The sequence below is a fragment of the Aythya fuligula genome, chromosome 11, assembly GCF_009819795.1.
Source record: "Aythya fuligula isolate bAytFul2 chromosome 11, bAytFul2.pri, whole genome shotgun sequence".
Lineage (NCBI taxonomy): Eukaryota > Metazoa > Chordata > Aves > Anseriformes > Anatidae > Aythya > Aythya fuligula.
Genome location: NC_045569.1, coordinates 20,492,548 through 20,507,174, shown reverse-complemented (window position 1 = coordinate 20,507,174; position 14,627 = coordinate 20,492,548). Strand labels below are relative to the sequence as shown.

At 53.5% G+C, this 14,627-nt stretch overlaps 1 protein-coding gene across 2 annotated transcripts in view; it reads right to left on the bottom strand.

Annotated features, from left to right (window-relative positions):
• Positions 1 to 6,949: 6,949 nt before the first annotated feature.
• The window catches only part of CORO2B (coronin 2B), a 29,409-nt gene continuing 21,731 nt past the window's right edge, over positions 6,950 to 14,627 (bottom strand). For both annotated transcript variants that reach the window (XM_032195141.1, XM_032195140.1), the window contains 10 exons: positions 11,512 to 11,628; positions 10,531 to 10,680; positions 10,095 to 10,259; positions 9,790 to 9,906; positions 9,452 to 9,556; positions 9,252 to 9,348; positions 8,786 to 8,898; positions 8,273 to 8,363; positions 8,006 to 8,145; positions 6,950 to 7,581 (listed from right to left, as the gene is read on the bottom strand). In XM_032195141.1, the coding sequence (XP_032051032.1) occupies positions 7,450 to 7,581; positions 8,006 to 8,145; positions 8,273 to 8,363; positions 8,786 to 8,898; positions 9,252 to 9,348; positions 9,452 to 9,556; positions 9,790 to 9,906; positions 10,095 to 10,259; positions 10,531 to 10,680; positions 11,512 to 11,628 (1,227 nt within the window). In that variant the 3' untranslated portion in view covers positions 6,950 to 7,449. The remainder of the gene's footprint in view (positions 7,582 to 8,005; positions 8,146 to 8,272; positions 8,364 to 8,785; positions 8,899 to 9,251; positions 9,349 to 9,451; positions 9,557 to 9,789; positions 9,907 to 10,094; positions 10,260 to 10,530; positions 10,681 to 11,511; positions 11,629 to 14,627) is intronic.

The window sequence follows — 14,627 nt, the reverse complement described above, 5'->3', positions numbered from 1 at the left end:
TGTTCTGAGACAGCCGAATATCCTTGGTTGTTGGGATTTTCCACCGCTGCCAGTCACTAAATACGTTGTGAGCATTTTTGGGGGATGCTTCAAATCTAGGCAAAGCGTCCCTCCACAGCAACAGGTGTGAGAATGGCATATTGATAAAGTGATTTCTTTGTTGCCTGTCCGTGAATGACTGCCATTTTCAGCCAATGCTTTCCCTGCTTTTGTAGGTACCTTTTCTTTTGCTGTTTGTAAATAGTGACCAAATGTTTTTTTTTGTTGTTGCTTTTCTTTTTCTTTTTTTTTTGTTTTGTTTTCTTTTTGTTTTGTTTTGGGGTGTTCCTTTGGATCTGGTTTGTGGGGTGAATTTGCAATCCCCTCCTTCCCCGTGTGTTGTGTTTTTTCCTTTCTGTTTTGTTGCCTTTTTTTTTTTTTTTTTTTTTTTGGCTAGGGTATAGCCAATACACTGAAAATGGCAGGCATTTAAATATATATATAAATATATATAAAAAGTGTTCCTAATTCCTGAGTTACTAGTGAAATGAATTTGACAATTGTAATAAAAAAATGTTTCAACCCTTTTAAATAAGGTGTGTACTATTTTGGTCTGTAATATATAACACCTAGTCAATTTTAAGTGATGAGAAACTACTTCCACTTGTGCTATATACTTTGAAAATTTTTACAAACCTAAATACAGGAGGCAGTTCAGCATGTAGGGTAGGAGGTTTCTTTTCATACACTCAAGCACGAGATACTAATACAAAATTGTATTTTCTTACCTAGTGGAAGTCAGTAAAATGACTGAAAATACCTAGTGAATGTACAGTTTTACTTTCATATCCCTCTTTAAAATAGCTTTAGAAGTGACTTGTATTTCCTAGTCAATATTTCATCTGTATAAATACATTTGCAACAGTTTTTTTTTTTTTTTTTTTTCCCAGAAGAGCCAAACTTTGAGTTTTATGTCTGTTTGTCATTGATGAATTTCAATAAATCTTTTTATACAATTTTTTCTGTGGCTTATTTGAGTAAAATGGGCCACGGGGAATGAACTGCTTAGCTTTTTAAGGAGGCGTTCAGTAAGTTATCCTGGTAAATTCCCCGATATTTTTAGTAGCTTGATCATATGTTTTGCTCTGCACGACTACCCTTAGCCACGGTTGGGTGAAACCAAGGGAGAGGTTACGGCTTTAATGTAAATAACTGCGTGCCATTTTTCTTCCAGAAGGAGCGTTTTTTTCCTGCGTTGCCACCATGAATATTACACTTGGCGTGTTCCCTTCTGCTGCCTGTTTAATCCTGTCCCTGTTTACCCAGACCCAGAAGAAAACCCTTGATTTCGGGCGAGATCCCACGGTTCCTGCGAGCCCCGGGGCGCTGTGGCTGGGACCTGGGCTTCATCACCCGCCACCATCCGGGGCAGTTGCTGCCAGGTCTAAGCTAAGTCTGAACGTTTTCCTCTTGCCGATGAGCAGCGTTTTAGGGGTGAGGGATGTAGTGGGCATTCAAGCCCTGCCACCGTGCCGTGCCAGAGAGCGAGACGCTGCGGAAGGTCACGTACTGCTCCTCCATCCTTGCATCCCTTCACAAAGATTTGTCTCTTTGTAGGTGTGCTGCTGGTTTGTGGGTTGCTTTGATTTATTTATTTTTTTTTAATTGTTATTTTTTATTTATTTATTTATTTATTTTGAGAACCAGGCAAACTGGTGCTCCCTCCCCAGCCGGGGTCCGCTGCTGCGAAACCGAGCCCTGAAACGGGCAGGGCAAGGTTGGGCTCCTACAGCACAAATAGCAGCGCAGAGCCAAGCCCAGGAGCCACAACCCCCCCCCAAAAAAAAAAAAAAGTCCTTGGGTCACGCTAAACCAGCTCAAAGGCTTCAGTTCAGCTTTATTCTGGGAAACTCGACTTCTGAGTGATTTTCCGAAGATGTACGTTTTTGCTGGAGCTGTTCAAAGGCTCCAGCAGCAGCTGGCCCTGACCTTCCCTTGCAGCATGAATGAGCTGGAGACCTGGAACTGAGCGCCCCAGGTCCGTGCCCCGGTCTGTATGCCAAAGGTGCAGCTTCACAGGGTGATGCTGAAGGGACTTTTGGTTTAGCCTGAGTCACCCGGGGCTCCAGCAAGCCACCGCTGGCTTATCTTGGAAGCATTCAGAAACCCTTAAGCTCTTCATTTTTGTAGGCACAAATGGCCCAGGTGTCACTGAAGTGACACTTCTTTGTGCTGCTAATTGTTTCGAAGCTTGCTTTGGAATTAATTAGGTTTCAAAGAAAACTGCAGCAGTAAGCCCCTTGCTGCCCAGGGGTGGAATTTGCTGCGATCCCACCGCAGCAGGGTCCCGTTCCCTGTTCAGCCCTCCGAAAAACCCACACCAATCTGGGGAGCTCAGGGGGGAGGCCGGGAGCTGGAGGCCAGCAGGGCTGGATGCCGGGAGGGGGCAGCCCTCAGGCTTCATGGAAAACAAAAAGGAGGTTTGCCCAACGTGGATAACTTCACGTTTTTTTCTCCAAGTGCCCAATTGTCACGCTTCAACCCCAGGGCTTGCTTCCCCAGTGCTGTGCCTGCATGTGAATGCTGGATAAAGATATTTACCAGCTTGCAGCCTCCTCTTGGAAAACAAACAAACAAAAATCCACAGCCATGCATACGTGTAATATGAATCTTGCTTTACCTGGAGCACCTTAGGGGCTGCGGGAAGCCTTAAGGCAACATGGAGCCCTCCCTTGGTTCCTATTTCAGACATCTCAAGAGTTTGCTTCTGGGGTGTTTTACTTTGCCTTGCTGTCCTCAACCTGCTGTAATGCTCAAACTGCCTAAAACGTGCTGCTGGGGCTGTGGGAATGACCCTGCTTTTCAGACTCAGCTTTCCTAAACATGCATTTTTGCATCTGTTGGTGAAGCCAGCGGGCAGTGTGTGAAGCCACGGCTCTGAGGATTGATGCACTGCTCTGTATGAGGCATTTCTGCCCCATTCCCTGGGGCTGTGCAGTGCCTGTGAGGATGCATGCCAGGCAGGGAGGAGATGCTCAGGAGGAGATGCTCAGGAGGAGATGCTCTTGCTCATGCTTGCAATGCGCCCAGCTGACCGATGGGGACTGCGATCCCTGTGCTGCCTTAATAACGTAATGGCCTGGTGGTTTGCATTTCTGGCACTCGAGGACAGCTTCTCCTTGCTTGATCTGATCGTGCTGCTTGTACCTCAGCTACTTGCGGAGCTCCAAGGCAGAGCACAGGCTTCAGGTGAAGGTCGGGAAGGGTCCCCAAGGCCACAGAGCCACCAGCTGGGCAGGAGGAGGGCGGCTGCAGGTGCTGACTCTGCTTCAGTCCGCATCCCCAGGAGTTTAAATATTTTTTCTTTCAGCCTTAAGACCTTGTGGCAGCGAGGGAAGGGTTCGTCCCATTGCCCACAGCAGGGCTGCTTGTCCACATTTAGCATTCCAGGTCGCTTTGAATGGAAATTTGGATAAACACAGAGGGACATGCCCTGTTCTGGAGCCAGATGTGACATGACAATCCTTGCCCAAAGTGGACTCCTAAAGCAGCGAGTCCATAGTCCTACCCTGCGCTGCGATGTAGGGTAGGAAGCATTAAATCCCCCCCCTGCTCTCTGTAGGACAGCGCCTGCTCTGACCAAGCATCTCTTAGGGTTTCCTTTAAAGATGCCTTACGTCTCAGAATGAATCATCCCGCACTGAAATTTAGAAGTCTCATGACTGCAGGCTTCACGGTGGGAAGAAATTCAGCCCTGGGAAGGAGACGCTGTGGGTTTCCAGTCCGCAACATGAAGGGAAGAAATGTCCTAAAGATAACTTAAAATCTGAGACTTCAACCCGAACATCCTCCCTTGTGAGCAAACCACCTGCCTTTACTTCAAACACCTTCCTGGAGCCCCTTTGCTAGAACTGCTGATTCACTCTGATATTTTCCAGCTGTTCAGAAGCTCGGTGCTGCAGGGCAGTAGCGCAGGGGATGGATGGGGTGTTGCCGTGCTGAGCCCTTGGGGTGTTTGAAAGCCTCCTTCCAGGAAAGGATGGGAAAATCACATTCTGGAGCTTTCCTTTTGGGGCAAAATTTTAAAACCACAATCTTTTTGCGGTGAGAAAATCGAGTTCCCAAGGGGGGGGGTCCCCAAGGACACAGTGGAGCTGCTGAACCCAGCAGGGCCAGGCTCTGGCAGCACGGAGCGTCCTCGGCAAGGTGATGGGAAACTCCATTTAATAATAATAATAATAATAATAATAAAACAAGCAACAACAGCAAACAAACAAACAAGCACAGTGGCTTCTTCTCTACATTTGTTTAATTTTAGCTTTCAAAAAGCAGTCCTTATATTGTCAATAAATTAACAGGGGGGTTAATCACCAGAGATCCCTTCTGGTAGGCGCTCAGAAGATGCTGGGAACTGGTAACGCTGGGGATGGGCAGCACCAGGAGGCCAAGCTAAAAGTGTTCGCCTGGAGCAGAGCCAGCCCTCCAGGAAGCAGAAAGTAGGTCAGGGCGATAAGGCTGAGCACGGAGGGATGGCATTCATGGGGAGGGGGAAAGCAGAGCAGGAGGGAACCCGTCCCATGGCTGCACGGGGAAGGGGCTGTCTGCTGCGGACAGCCGAGGTCTTGAATCCTTCCTCCTCAAAACCTGCTGCCCCTAACGATGTCGGATCAAGAGGTAATTGTGGTGAGCAGCGTATGGGAAGGGGAAGACCTCAGCCTGGATCTGGGAGGGGACAGGATGGAGAATCCTAGGGGTATGTAGGATATTTGGGCATTGCTTTGGTTCTCCAGGGGGTCCTGGAGGTGCTCTGCAGCCCGGAGAGCAAGGCAGCATCCCTGTGAGCACTGCAGGCTGGGTGAGCATCTGCTGGCCTTTAGCACCCTGTAATGCTTGTTTGTCTTCAAGAGGGATGGAAAAGAAAAGCCGGGAGGTTACAGGCTCGTGGGTCTAATTAAAACCCTGATAAAATGCTGCAAATGACCCAAAAGCATCAGATCCCCCCGCAGCAGCGCAGGCTCACCCCGAGCAGTGGTCGGTCCCGTGGCCCCCAGCACACCCCAAGCGGCCCCAAATCACCCCAAAAGGGTGATTTGATTTGTCAGGTCTTTATGGCGAGGCTGCAGCAGCACAGGGAATTCAGGGCTAAAATTGGCCGCGTGGAGTGCCCCAAAACGGGCCTGCCGGCTTTAAATAGCGCCCAGATGGCGCAGGGGGAAGCAGCAGGAAAAATCCCAAGCTGTTCCCAAGAGAGCTGGGAAGAAAAGGTGCAGGAGCCCGCCCTACAACCCGCAGCACCGTGGCTTCTTTGAGAGGTTTTGGCAAAGCCTGAGCACAGCGGGGACATTTGGGAGCCCCTCCTGCAAACGTCCCCCTGCGGCCACCCTCTGCAGGCACCCAGGGGTGCGCAGCCACCGGGGCTGCTGGCAGGGGTTTGGTGGAGCCGAGAGAACGAGCTGGGGAGCAGGGGATGGGGACAGGCACCTGCGTCCCCCTCACCTGCAGCACAAGCCCAGGGCTCCGGATTTGTGCTGATGCTTGCAGGTATGCTAATGGCCTCATTAATCATCACCGCCCGCGGCTGTAATTGGGCTCGCTTGGTGTGGATTCCGGGAGCTTCGGAGGCAGGCTCGCTCTTCCCTCATGAAGGATAATTTGGTGAAATCAGGCCCAGCACACCACCTCTGAGTAAGGCCGCGGCCATAAATAACCCCAAGCAGGACCAGGACATTGCGGCTCCGAACGTGTGGCTGAGCTCCGGGAGCAGGAGGGGCTTTGGGCAGTAACGAAGCAGCCGAGACGTTAATAATCCTCAAATGGAGTTAATTTCCTAGGGACGCACCTCCTTCTAAATATGAGGAGTGATAAAAGCAGGAAACTCCATCCCTGTCACCAAATTATAACACATTTCTCAACACCAGGAAAAAATAAACAAAAATAAAATGAAATTAAATTTAAAAAAATGAAAATAAAATAAAATAAAATAAAATAAAATAAAATAAAATAAAATAAAATAAAATAAAATAAAATAAAAAATAAATAAAGCTTAAAACTCTCTTTTCAATCAAACATTTTTACCAGTGAGACTTCTGGGGTTGGTACAAGGCCAGGGGAAAGGGTACATGGGGAAACACGGCCCCGGTGGTGCAGCATCCCCGCACTGCCCTCTTGCTCGCACGTGCAAGGAGCCCAGGGGAGCCAGGCAGTCTGGGGCCACTGTCTGGGGCATGCTACCTGCAAATCTGGGGCTGGTCCCAAAAACACTGCCCCAGCCGGGGGAGAGCTGCGGTGCCAGCAAAGAGCAGCCTCACGCAGACCCAAAAATGCCCTTTGGGGCCCTCCAGGGCGCCCAAAGCTTTTGGTGGCTTTAAATTTGAAGAAAGAAAAGACAAGCAAGGGGTTGGTATCTTGAAAACCTTTTATTTTGTCACTATTCCGTAGTAGCATAAATAATAGGCAATGACAGCACATGTAACGGAGAGACAGGGAAGCGTCGGGTATGGGGCACAAGGAAACAACAGGGAGGAGAAACCGTCACACTGGCAGTGCTGGGCAGCTCAGCCACTGGACTCCGTGAAAAGAGAGAGAAAAACGAGCAGTATTTGGTTCTTTCCCTGTGCTAGAGGCCTAGTTCACAACCACGGTGACTGTACACATGTGCTGCGCCCGTCGAGCCCCTCCCCGGGGCACTGGCACAAGTCCCGGGGGGAAAGGAGGAGGTGAAGTCCCGCTTTGCAGAGGGCTAAGGAGCAAAAAATCCCTCTCTGTCTAGGAAACCCAGCCTCTGTTTTCTTTTTTTTTATTATTATTATTTTCTCTCTTTTTTTTTTTATATATTTTTTTTCCTTTTATCTTTTTTTTTTTTTTTTTTTTTTTTTTTCTTTTATTTTTTTTTTTTTTTTTTATCTTTTTTTTTCTTTTATCTTTTTTTTTTCTTTTCTCCTTTTTTTTATTTTCTCCTTTTTTTTTTTTTTTTTTCCTTTTTTTAAAATTTTTATAGGCTTCAGAGAGGCGAGGTCTGCGTGCAGCCGGGCGGGTGCGCAGCCGAGGGCTATGGACGCAGCCCTGCCCGCCCCACGCCACCCCCACAGACCCCATCCCAGCTCCTGCAGCGACGGGCATCGCTGTCACACCTTGCATAGGAGAAAATCAACGGCGAGGCACCCGGGGTGCTTTCCTAGGGACCCTCGTGCTTGGCCCGGCCCCGACGAAGACGACGCTGCTCGCCTACCGACTCCGAGAAGCGAGGGGGTGCGAGCACAGCCCGGCTTCCCTTCATGCAGTGGCTGTCGCTCAGAGCGTGGAGGCCGTTTTTTTAGTGCTAGACGAGGCTACGAGGACGTTTTTTCCAGTTAGCATCTGGGCTCTTGGCAGGTCACTCGGCTTCTGGCTCATATTCTGTGTAAGTGGATACAATAAAATTAAAGAGCGAGTATAAACAAAGAAAGTTTATTTATAAAACGTCCCTGGAAGTTAATTATTCTTCGGGCTGTTGCGTAAGTTTTTCAGTTCCAGCTGTAGCTGTCGGATCCGGATGTCTTTCTGCGAGAGCTCGTCCTTCAGCCGCCGGATCTCGTCCTGCTGCCGGAAGAACATCCGAAGGAGCTGGAAGGAGAAAGGGGCAGGAGCTGGAGGGACGGATCCGGCTCCGTGCCCCCGCGGCGTATCCGAGGTGCTGCAGAGGAATTTTCCCCTCCCAGCTCGGTGACAGCCAGCACAGGAGGTTTGCAGGCACGAGAAGAGTGGAGCCCTCCGGGGATGCGCCCGGCCACGCTCCCCCAGCTCCTCCCCGTGTTTTTTCCAGGGGAGGATTTCGGGAAAAGCTTTCAGGAGCGTAACGCTGCTCCGCCGGGGCGTCCTGTGGGTAAAGCGGGCTGCCCCGAGCTGCAGGCACCGTGCTGCAATGGGGGTAAAATGCTCAAAATGGGGGTAAAAATGGGGGAAACCCCAAAAACAACCATCCCTGCGGCTGGGTGAAGAGCAACGGGGCTGCTCCTGGGCTGGATGGGGCCGCGCGGCGCTGCCCTACCTCGTTCTCGGTGCGGGGCGGCACGTTCTCCAGCAGGTCGATGCCGTTCACCACAACGCCCTTCTTCTCTCTCACCGGCGCCTTAAAGACGATTTTGGATGTCCTCTTGTAGCCCTCCTTCAGCGACATCAGGATGGGATCTGGGGGGCAGAGCAGGGGTGAGCGGGGGCTGCTTTTGGGGCTCCCTCCCCGGATGATTGCTCACAACCCCGGCGCATCCCCATGCAGACAGACCCACGGACACCCCCGGCACCTTTAGGGTTTTACCTCTGTTCACCCCGCTCAGCCACTCGTCCGGTGTCAGGGCCGGCTCCGTGCCCGGGGTCATGGGGTAGATGTCCTCTTGGTACGTCTCCGACTACAGACACGGGGAAATAAAAGCAGCAGCCTCCATAAACCTGCTCCCAAACCCATCCAAAGTGCTGCGAGCAGCAGCTCCCTCCCTCAGCACGCAGGCACGCAGCTGCACAGGCTGGTTACAAATCCCGAGCTGGTGTTTACCCCATTAAGTCAAATCAGAAATAAAGCCTCTGAGTGATGCCCATTTAGCTCACGCTTTGCAAGAAAATGATACGAGGGCTGCACGGGGCCATACGGGACTTTCAAGGCCTTTGTCCCTGTTCCCTCTGGCTGGGAACTGAAGCTGCAAGGCAGGGAGAGGCAGCGGGGGTCCATACAGACAGCCACAGGGAGAAGCTGCACCAATTTTGGGCACCCAGGAGTGCTGCTCAGCCCCAGCCGTGTCCTCACACCCTCCCCGCACGCTCCCCGGGGACTCACCCTCCTTGGCACGATCATGGAGATGGGCTCGATGAGCCCCTTGAGGGTGACGAGCTTGTAGAAGCGGAAGACCTCGCAGGCCGACACGTCCAGCCCGTGCTTTGGCATCACCCCTGTGGACGAGGCGTGGAAGATGACCCCCCCTGGGCAAAACCCTCCAAGTGCTGGAAACACTAGGACCCGGCCAGCTCCATGGCATGCAGGACCCCAAAAGTCACGGTTCTTCATCAAAAGACCCAAACCTTCACCAAAGGCACCCTGGGGACCCGGGGTGGAGGCAGGGCCACACCGGGGGCATTTGGAGGGGGAAGTGGGAAAGGGACGAGCACCAAAAGTGAGGAAAAATCCCAGGAATCAGCAGCTGAGGTCACAATTACCTACACCGTTTAATTAGGCACTTTCTGCCAAGCCACCTTTGGCACGTTCGGGTTCGGCAGCGGAGGGCGAGCGGCGCGGCAATCCTTACCCAGTCCTTTCTGCGGGGCCGGGGAGCGAAACTCCATGAGATAGCTCAGGTAGGGCTTCTCCGAGCCGATCTCGTAGTACCGAATGTTGCCGTCACCCTGGAGCAAGCGCGGGAGGAGGGCAGGGTTAGGGTTTGGTTGGGGACGGGGCCGGACAAAGACCCCGATAGCAGCCCCAAGCCCCCGGCCTCGCCGGGCGCACCTTGCCAGCCAGGTACAGCATGTGGGTGTCCGCATCGTAGAAGGGGAAGAGAAGCCCCGAGAGCCCGTCGATCTCCTCCTCGATGAGGGGCATGGACAGATCCTCCTGAGCAAGGGGAAAATCCCAATTAACAGCCTGGCAATGAAGGTGTCCGGGGACAAACCCAGCGCCTTGCCCCGCGGCACCATGGCAGGAGATGTCCCGGTCCCCAGCTCGGGGGTCTCCAGTGAGGCTTTGTCATGGATGGGGCCCTCCCAGCCCCTCAGTATGGGATTTTTGGGGTTTAAACACCCCAAAGGGCTGGAGGATGCGGGGATGGGATGGGGCCTGGCACCAACCTGGTCCCACAGGGCGATCTGCCGCGTGTTCCAGCGCGAGACCCCGGTGGTGAGCAGCCGCTTCGTGCTGCCCAGGAACACCACGCGGTTGACACGGTGGTTTTTGCAGCTCGCTTCCTGCAGGACAGGGCAGGACAGGGGTCAGACATCCCCAAGAAACCACCGCTTTCCCCTAAACAACCCACATTTCTCCCCCTTTGATTTCCATCGCATCCCACCACGAGCACCCCGCGGCCGTCGCCGTGTCTCGGTGGGGATTCCTCCCCGTGCCCCCATCCCCAAACCCTTCCCCGGGGACCCCGCACCTGCAGCACCCTCCCGGAGCGCGGCTCCACCACCCGCAGCTTCTTGTCCTTGCAGGTGGTGGCCAGCAGGCTGCCGTCCGTGTTGAAGGACATGCAGAGGATGACGTCCGTGTGGCAGTCGATCATCTTGACGGGCTCCCCGATGTCCAGGTTCCAGATGAGGACCTGCGTGGGGGGGCGAGGCTGCATTTTGGCCATCCCAAGATGTATTTTGGAGCTGAAACCGCTCACTCAGCCCCTCCAGAGCTCCTTGCTCATCCTTCTGGTGCTGCTGCTTGTGCCAAACCCACCCACCCCCAGCCAGCGGGCACCAAGCACCGCGCGCACGGGCATTTGGCCACCACCTAGGGGGGATTTTGGACACCGGGGTCCAGCTCCAGCTGCTCACAGGTGCTCCCCACTGGTGCCACGGCATCCTACGTGGTCTGGGGCTCACCTTATAGTCGTAGCCCGCGCTGAAGAGGATGTTGTTGGTGGTGGGGTGCCACTCCACCAGGCCGACGCGCCGGCTGTGCCCATACAGCTCCAGGACGGCCTCTGTCATGTTCCTCTTCAGGCCGCCCTCGGGGATCTCCCATATCCGCACCTGCGGGACGGGGTGAGTGTGTGTGGGGCTTTGGAGACCCCCCCCGAGGCCCCCGTCCCCCACCCGGAGGGACATCAGAGGTTTTCAAACAGGGAAACACGAGGAGAAGCCCACCCCAGTGGCTGGCTGCTGGAGGGGCTGCTTGTGACAGCGGCCAGTTACAAACCGGGTGTCAGGGAATGGATAAAACTGGGTGCATTTTGCCCCAAAATGCCCCTTTCTGCAGGGAGACGTGTGCTGCAAAAATGGCACCGCGCTGCAGCCCCCAGCATTTCAGCAGCACTGCAGAGGGAACCAGGGGCTGGAGGCTCCGCCTTGCTGTTAATTGTCCCCTGGTAATTAATTAACGAACCTTGTCCCCATGGGGGAGCTGTTACGGAGCAGGGACCTCGAGGTATTTGTGGACGGGGGGTTGACAGCGTGCCCATCGCAGCACCCCAGGCGTGGGGTGGCATCAGGAGCGGGGAGCCCGTGGGGACCGTCCCCTCCAGCACATCCCCAGCAGGGGACAGCCCCAGGGACAATTAATTTGATTTCCCAGGTTAATGACACAGTGGTGAAGGCTCAGGAGGCCTTCCCAGCACCTCCTCTTCCCCCACAGCTCTGCGTAGATGTAATCAAAGGTGGGAGAAAGCTCTCCGTGATTCACGGCCGCGCTCTGATTTTTTTTCCCCCACTCAAAATCTTCCTCGACAGGCTTTGGGCTAAGAAAAAACGCTGATACACTGAGCTGAAGGGGACACCCGAGAGGTTTTTGCCTGTTTTTTGCACGATTTGCCCATTTCTCTGTGCCCAGGATGCGTGGAGCCAGCCCCGGGTGTCCCCGCTCACCGAGGTGTCCTCGGAGCAGGACGCGATGATGTTCTCGATGAAGGGGTTCCACTTGATGTCCAGCACATTGCCCTGGTGACCGCACACTTTGGGGTAGTTTGGCTCGATCCGGCCTGTCTGTAAATCAAAATAAAATGTAAGGAATTTAGCGATGAAGGTTTTTGCAAACACGACCGCTCCACGTGAGCCCCCATGCATCTGCGGGGGGAGACAGCACTGAGCGGGGATTTTAGGAAGAAATCTCTGTATGATCACCCAAAAAGACAGGAAAAAAGGGCTGGAAGAGACTCGAGAGGCACCGAACCCATCCCTGGGAGCATCAGCTTCTAGGTCAATTAGGAATTATTGGGTACTTTCCTCCTGAACGTCACAAGCAATATTGAATAAGGCTCCACTTAACAAATCCCCCATGACTTTGGGACCAAAAAAACCCTTGCTTAACGATGCCAATAACGCACCAGCTACACCAGGCCGTTTGAGGTGATCCTTTCACATGGATGGAAACCCTGGCAAGGCTTTTAGGATGGTCCAGCCTCACCGGCTGGGCAAGGGCAGCAGCAGCAGACAAGGGCACCCGGCACAACCCGATGCTCAGCATCCTGCTGTACCAGCACAAAAGCTCCTCCTGACGCAGCCGGGACCCCGCAACCCCCCCCCGTTTCCTTCCCCTGGTCCTTTCTGCATCCCTGGGTACCCACCAGGAGGGGGTGGCAAGCTTCGGAGCGTGCAGACAAAGTAGGTCAGCGCGACACAGCCGCTGAATATTTCATAGCCCTTCCAGCTCTGACCTTTCAGAGTATCGAGCTCCTGGCTTCATTTAACACCAGCAAAGCAGTGCAGGGAGGACACCGAGCTGCACTTTATGTGTCCGCAGCCAAGGGCAATGGCCAGGAGTGCTCTGCGCAGCCGGATCGGGCCCAGCAGCTCGCCCTTGCACCATCGCTGCTGGGAGGATTTATCCGAATTAATTTGCTCCCAGGGAGACGCAGCTTGCTAATTGCACGATGAAGCGGGGACGGTCGCAGATCCCGGAGCCTGCTTTCCATCAAGCAGTGATGCCGCTTTTGGACGGCTCGCTTGTAGCATGACAGTGCAGAAAACCATCACGCGAGGCACTGGGAAGCACAAGGAGAAATGGCCCGCGGCCAGCAGGCGCTTCCCCAAATGCCCCCAGAGCAAAACCCAGCCCCGCAGCTTCCCTTGGCACGCCCAGAAATGAGCATTTCAGCTGGAAGTGCAAAGCGAACCGGAGAAGAAAAGCAGCGGGCTTTGCCCAGAGAAATCCCTGCGCTCTGCAGTTTTTGTGTAGGATCCACCCTGCGAAACTCCGGCAGCTCCAGGCGGCCGCACGCTCAGGGATGCGCACCAGGCTGCTGCTGCTGCTGTGCCCGGGGAAATCTCCCCCCCGAGGGCTGCTTGCCTCATAAATTGGGGTTATTTGTACAGCGAGGAGCCAGTTCTTGCTCAGATTGATGGAGCGGCTCTAAGTCATCCCTCGGACACGGCTCAGGTGTGAGATGAGAACCAGCCTGGCCTTATGGCACCGGGGATGTGGTTGTGTGGGCAGCTCAGTTCTTGGGGAAAGGGGAAAAATCAGGTGCCTGCTGCTGGTCCCTTTGGTGTGAACGTTCTCCATGCCCATGGCAGGGTCATCGCACCACTGCCTCTGCCCTTTGGTGAGGTCCCTTCCCAATATCCATCAGGGTGGCTCCGTGATGAGCACCTAAGGATGCGCTGCATCCTCCTCCAGGTGCTGAAAGCATCATTTGGGCGTGCTCCGAGCACCTAAATGTTCATAATTCTGCCCGTCTGCCACAACACGGCAGCGAGCACTGCTCCTCGCCTGGGGAGAGCTGCAGAGCCCCGGGGTCAGCCGCTCCCGTCATCACGGTCTTTGTGTTTTAATAATAATAATAACAATAACAATAACAATAACAATAATAATAATAATAATAAATTATAGTAAATATAATAAATAAATTATAGTAAATAATAACAATATAATAATAGAACTCTGCACAGCCAGGGAGGAGCTGTGGAGAGCTCAGTCCTGCGCCCCCAGCCCTGGAGGTGGTGCGCTCAGGGCCTCATCCTGCACATGAGCATCGCCTGCAGCAAGGCCCAGCAAGTGCAAGCTGCAGGGATGCAGCCCAGGGTCCAGTAGGCCAGGTTGGGAAGGGAAACACCAAGGTGAAGCCCTGGAAGTGGAGGGGAACGCAGCAGCCACCTCGCCGTGTTACTGCTGAGCTCGGCCGCCTGGTCGCAGCCAGCATCCCCCTCCCTCCTGCCACCTCCCGGGAATTAATGGGATGCCAGCACGGCTTTACAGGCTATTATATTAAGTATGACAGCAGCCATCACCTCCCCGAACAGCGCAGATTATCTGGCTTTCCCCCCCTCTTTTCCCATTTGCATTAGCACATCGCTACACCCTGTCTGGAGCAGGGATGCGCGCAGCAGCTGCCGAATTCCGGGAGGACAGACCTTTTAACTGCACGAGTTAATGGGCAATCACTTTAATTCTGGGCAACCAGCTGAGTAATTTTCTTTGCGAAGTAGATTTGATGTTTTTTGTCAAAATTCATTAGGCTTTCAGGAGGACAAAGCGGGGTTTGGTTACGAGTCGTAGTTTCTATCCAAGAAGCCAGGAGTTCCGATTAAATTGAGGCAAACACAGCCCGGGGCAGCAGTGGGCTTGGTTCCCATGCCCAGGTTCACCTCCGAGAGGAGAAGGAGCCTCAGGCTGAGTGAAAGCAGTGAGAATAGTGGCAAAAAGGAAAGAAAAAAATAAAAATAAATAAATTAAAAAAAAAAAAAAAGCAGGGGTTCAGGTCACAGTTTCCCAGGCTGCCGTTCCCGGAGGCACCTTGGCAGCAGCACGGCGAGCTGCATTGAATCCTAATCCTAACCCAAAACTGGGTCCCTGCCTCGGGCTGCTCGGAGCTCTGTGACCCAAATACCAGCTCCTGAGGGGGACAGACGGGCTTTGCCCCTGGGCTCTGGCATTTTCAGGGCAGGGGCTGGCAGGAGCGATGCTTCCTGCAACCGCAGCCGCCCAGAGCCTGCCCTCGCCCGGCTGCTGCAGCATTTTGGGCAGGAGGGCTGTGGATTGAGAA